This window comes from Formica exsecta, unplaced genomic scaffold (genome assembly GCF_003651465.1).
Source record: "Formica exsecta isolate Colony F162 unplaced genomic scaffold, ASM365146v1 scaffold201, whole genome shotgun sequence".
In the NCBI taxonomy this organism is placed as follows: Eukaryota; Metazoa; Arthropoda; class Insecta; order Hymenoptera; family Formicidae; genus Formica; species Formica exsecta.
This window is the reverse complement of record NW_021849308.1, coordinates 2,779,707-2,783,609: the sequence shown is the minus strand read 5'-3', so window position 1 is coordinate 2,783,609 and position 3,903 is coordinate 2,779,707. Positions and strand designations below refer to the sequence as shown.

At 37.0% G+C, this 3,903-nt stretch overlaps 2 protein-coding genes across 3 annotated transcripts in view; both read right to left on the bottom strand.

Annotated features, from left to right (window-relative positions):
* The window catches only part of LOC115234650 (myosin light chain alkali), a 4,862-nt gene extending 4,040 nt beyond the window's left edge, over positions 1 to 822 (bottom strand). For both annotated transcript variants that reach the window (XM_029805871.1, XM_029805870.1), the window contains exons 1-2: positions 703 to 822; positions 388 to 415 (exon numbers count right to left, since the gene is read on the bottom strand). In XM_029805871.1, coding sequence (XP_029661731.1) covers positions 388 to 415; positions 703 to 705 — 31 coding nt within the window. In that variant the 5' untranslated portion in view covers positions 706 to 822. The remainder of the gene's footprint in view (positions 1 to 387; positions 416 to 702) is intronic.
* Positions 823 to 1,035: 213 nt separating this feature from the next.
* On the bottom strand, positions 1,036 to 3,661 carry LOC115234647. The gene is made up of 3 exons (XM_029805866.1): positions 3,187 to 3,661; positions 2,743 to 2,954; positions 1,036 to 2,175 (listed from the first exon to the last, which is right to left on the bottom strand). The coding sequence occupies exons 1-3, from the start codon at positions 3,278 to 3,280 to the stop codon at positions 1,468 to 1,470; spliced, it is 1,014 nt and encodes a 337-aa protein (XP_029661726.1). The 5' UTR covers positions 3,281 to 3,661; the 3' UTR covers positions 1,036 to 1,467.
* Positions 3,662 to 3,903: the final 242 nt, after the last annotated feature.

Here is a 3,903-nt window from a genome sequence, read left to right as displayed (position 1 = left end):
TCGTAGAATGTGCACTATTTAAAGCCCACATAATGTGTACTTACAAAGCACGCATTATTTTATGAAGCATTATATAAATGATTGTAATAAGACTGTGATTGTAATAAGACTTTATATAATTTTATTAGCGAGATTTTAAAGGTAACACATTTATATTTGGGCACAAATTTTACTGTCGATTTTAAGTAATAGAAGTTTTAGATTTTTTGTTTGAACTCTTATCACTGTTTTCTGGTAGAATCACGCACAAAAGTTATAAAATTATGTAGGAGTCACTTGTAACTTCATTGACTCTGTGGTATAAATTGGATTGAATTTATCTTTGTTAATTATTCCCGATAAAGCACATCAGAAAAAAGATAACTATTTGAATATTGCTTTACTCACTTTCAACATCCTTGCCGCTGAGGTCTGCCTGAAATATAAGAGATTTGTTTTTACTACATTAAAACATTTTATAGTTCGATAATTCGATGTTCATTATTAATTTGTAATAATAATATAATTTTATAGTTTATTAAATTAAAATTTAAAAAATTTTATTAAATTCATTATTATTCAATTATAATATGAAGTAGATAATATTTTAAAAGAGCTGTTGAAGTTGTCGAAAAAATATAAAATGTGAAGTCACAAAGAAGCTATCGGGGAGATTCTCTCGATCTCTAAACAGGAGGAGGCTGCGAATCTATCGAGACTTACCATTGTCGATTGTCTGGTATCAGTGGATGTTGACTGAACAAAGTTTGAACCACGAGTGGACGCGGGTTCCACCAAATTTATTCATTTTGTTTCTGCAGATGGCGCTACAATCAGAAGACACACTAAAATCACGTTGAGGTTCAGGTCTCGGAGAGGAGTTTTGGTCCGGATCAACGCGGGACATGGCAACATCGCGGTCCAAAAACAGTTTGAGAAGCTAGTACCTCTTCATGCTACGATAAATGGGGTTTCGACGTCGACGACGACATTCTTATGTCAGGGTTGCCAGATCTGCAGCGTTCGGTGAACACGTCAGGCGAAAATACACTCGGCCTTAGACGCCGCATCAGGCTCTAAAGTAGCACTATCGTGTTCCCTATCGTTCTCCGCTAACTTTGTTAAGCTACCAATGCAAGAACGCAATGATTATTGGATATTATATTTTATATTTACGTTTTATTATTTTATGTTTTATTTTTTATATTATATTTTACAAAATTTTGCGCGTTCCTACAATGTTTGCGCGATTAACATCTAGGAATGTACAGTATCTTCGGATTCACGCGTCGCGTCTAAAGTTGTAAAGGATGCCGAAGTTACGGAGATCAGTCGGTGACTACACAGTTATTTTTATTCTCCGAATTCGCGAACGAACAATATGATTCCCTTTCAGAAGCACGCGATTAAAGAGCCGTTCCACGAACGGTGGTCGTCGTCATATATTTAATGTAGATCGCGAGGTAACATTCCTTCCGGACATCCGCATCAATTCTTTCGACGGCCAAAAGCTGCGCGGAGGAGTTTTCTCAATCTGCTGCCTAAGCCTCTCTTCTTCTTCTTCTTAGTCGATTCACCGAATGTCTTTCGCTTCTCCACGTCGTCGATGGGTAGAATCTGCTCCACGGCATTGTCGTCGTGTGGCGGCTTTAATGACGATAGCGAATTGGATCCGCGTTTTTCGAGCTGAATTTCGTCGAGGTCAACCTCTCTCGAGATGGATGCTACATGTTGACTCGAGTGAGATCTCAGTTCTTCATCGTGCTTCAGCTCGATGACGCGGAAACGACCAGCCGACTCGCTCTCTTGAAGAGTCTCCATCTTAATTTCTTGCCTATTGTCAACGTTGTCCTCGATGGTTCTAATGAGTTGTTCCTCCTTCTCTTCCCAAATGGCGATGCGTTCTTTACTGGACGAAGGAGCGTTGTCCTTGGAGCAAACTAAAACTGTCTTGTTCTCTAACTCTTCGATCAGCTGATACAGCAGACCGATGGTTACGTTGGTCGCTTCGTTGATCGTTTCCTTCTCCTTCCGGATCGTTTTCGCCGGCTCCGCTAGCTCAATCGGTGGCTCAAGGATCGCGTGTACGATCTGGTGCGTGTCGCCTTGACCCTGAGTCGTGTGCCGAGTTTCAGTGATGTCAGCTGTCGCGTTCGTGAGCGGCACACTGTCGACGTTGCACGCGGCGCATTTCATCTATACGAGCGAGAATAGATGCGTGTCCCGTGAGTAAACTTTCTTAACGTGACACGTGCAGGAAATAATTACGCGTGAAATTAATGCAGCACAAGAGAGGCATTAGAGCAAACCGCGATTGTACATGCAAGATCCTTCGCACGTGAAAGTTTTATAAATACGGCCATTCGATTTATTCAGAACCATTTCCGATGAAATAAATGCACAAGATTGATTGTATTTCAAATTTTTCCTCTTTTGCAAACTGCAGCGATATAAATATAATATCTCTTTAATATTCTAATACATGTTTAACAAATTTTGACAATTGCTAAAATTTTCTTTAATTATAAATTTTGATAAAACTAATACAAAATAAATAAGAAACTTTAATAAACAATATAAAAGCAATATAAAAACTTTATCATTCTGGATCAATCGATTTATAAATAGTCTTGTAATAATCCTTTGTATATCTATGCAACTAGTTTGAGTGAAGATTAAATGGCTATTACCACCGTGACTGATTATGACTGATTAATGTTTTGAAGAGATGTGGTTTCCTTATGTACAGTTACATCCAATTACCTGTTTCTCCAATGCTAACAATGAAGGTGGTAGCACGTAACGCGAATCTCCAATCTGTATATCGCGCAGGTCGCGGACTATCTTGGCGATCAATTCTATTTCTTCGGCCTTACTGTAATTTACGTGCATATGTTCGTGTGCTTGCGATCTGTGTACAAATTCCAATTGGGCATTGTCTGTTTCCTCATTAACGTGCTGCTCCCAGGATTTTTCTAATGACAGTTTATCAAGTATATTATTTGTGTCTCTATTACGAATAATTATACATATTTGTTCGCAATTCTCTTTGCGAGGAATATATCGAGTACTCGAAAAATCGTGCTACTCTAAAACAATATTATGGAACGGCGTTTATCGACGAACAACATCGACGTACAGATGACAACAATGTCGCTATTCAACACGCTGTTATATCAACCAAACATATAGACGCTTGCACCTTACCGTTCTCTGCGTCGCGATCTATAACGTCCAGAACATCTACCATTATCTTGTCTAGCAGCCCTCTCGCAAACGTTTCTGCCATGATCTGAGGCATTCTCACAAAAGGAAACCTCTTCCACGCGAAGACTTTGACGGGATGCTAGATAGTCATCTTTTTACATTTCCATGAGCGTAGAATCGATCATATTCGCAATATGCAGTTAGTTCCCGCCGAGATCATGCTTTGTTCGTTGTATAGAGAGCAGAGACACAGAAAATACAGACTGTATCGTTATTTTGCTTGCGAAAAGTAACAGCCAATCAAATTATAAAAAAATGAGAATATAGTTAAATACTTGTATTTTGTAATAATAATTATAAATTTTTTTAATGCATTAAATTTTATGTTTTGAATTATGTTAATTAATTGAACGTTACAATTTGAGATAAGGTAGAAAAATTATTATATTAATTTTATTACATGCATTATATTGAGATAAATAATTATTATAATTCTACTTATTTAATCTTTAATTATTGATTGTACATTTATATAATTATATGTATATTAAAATGTATATAAAGAATGTGTTTGAACCACAATGCAGATTCCGCAAGTGATTGCAGAACTGTGCGAGATTTTACGAGCAAAACATTTAAATGGCAAATTTCATGTTGCTTTATCAAACTTTATTTATAACCTACATGTCCATACTGTTATTGTATATAATTTTAATA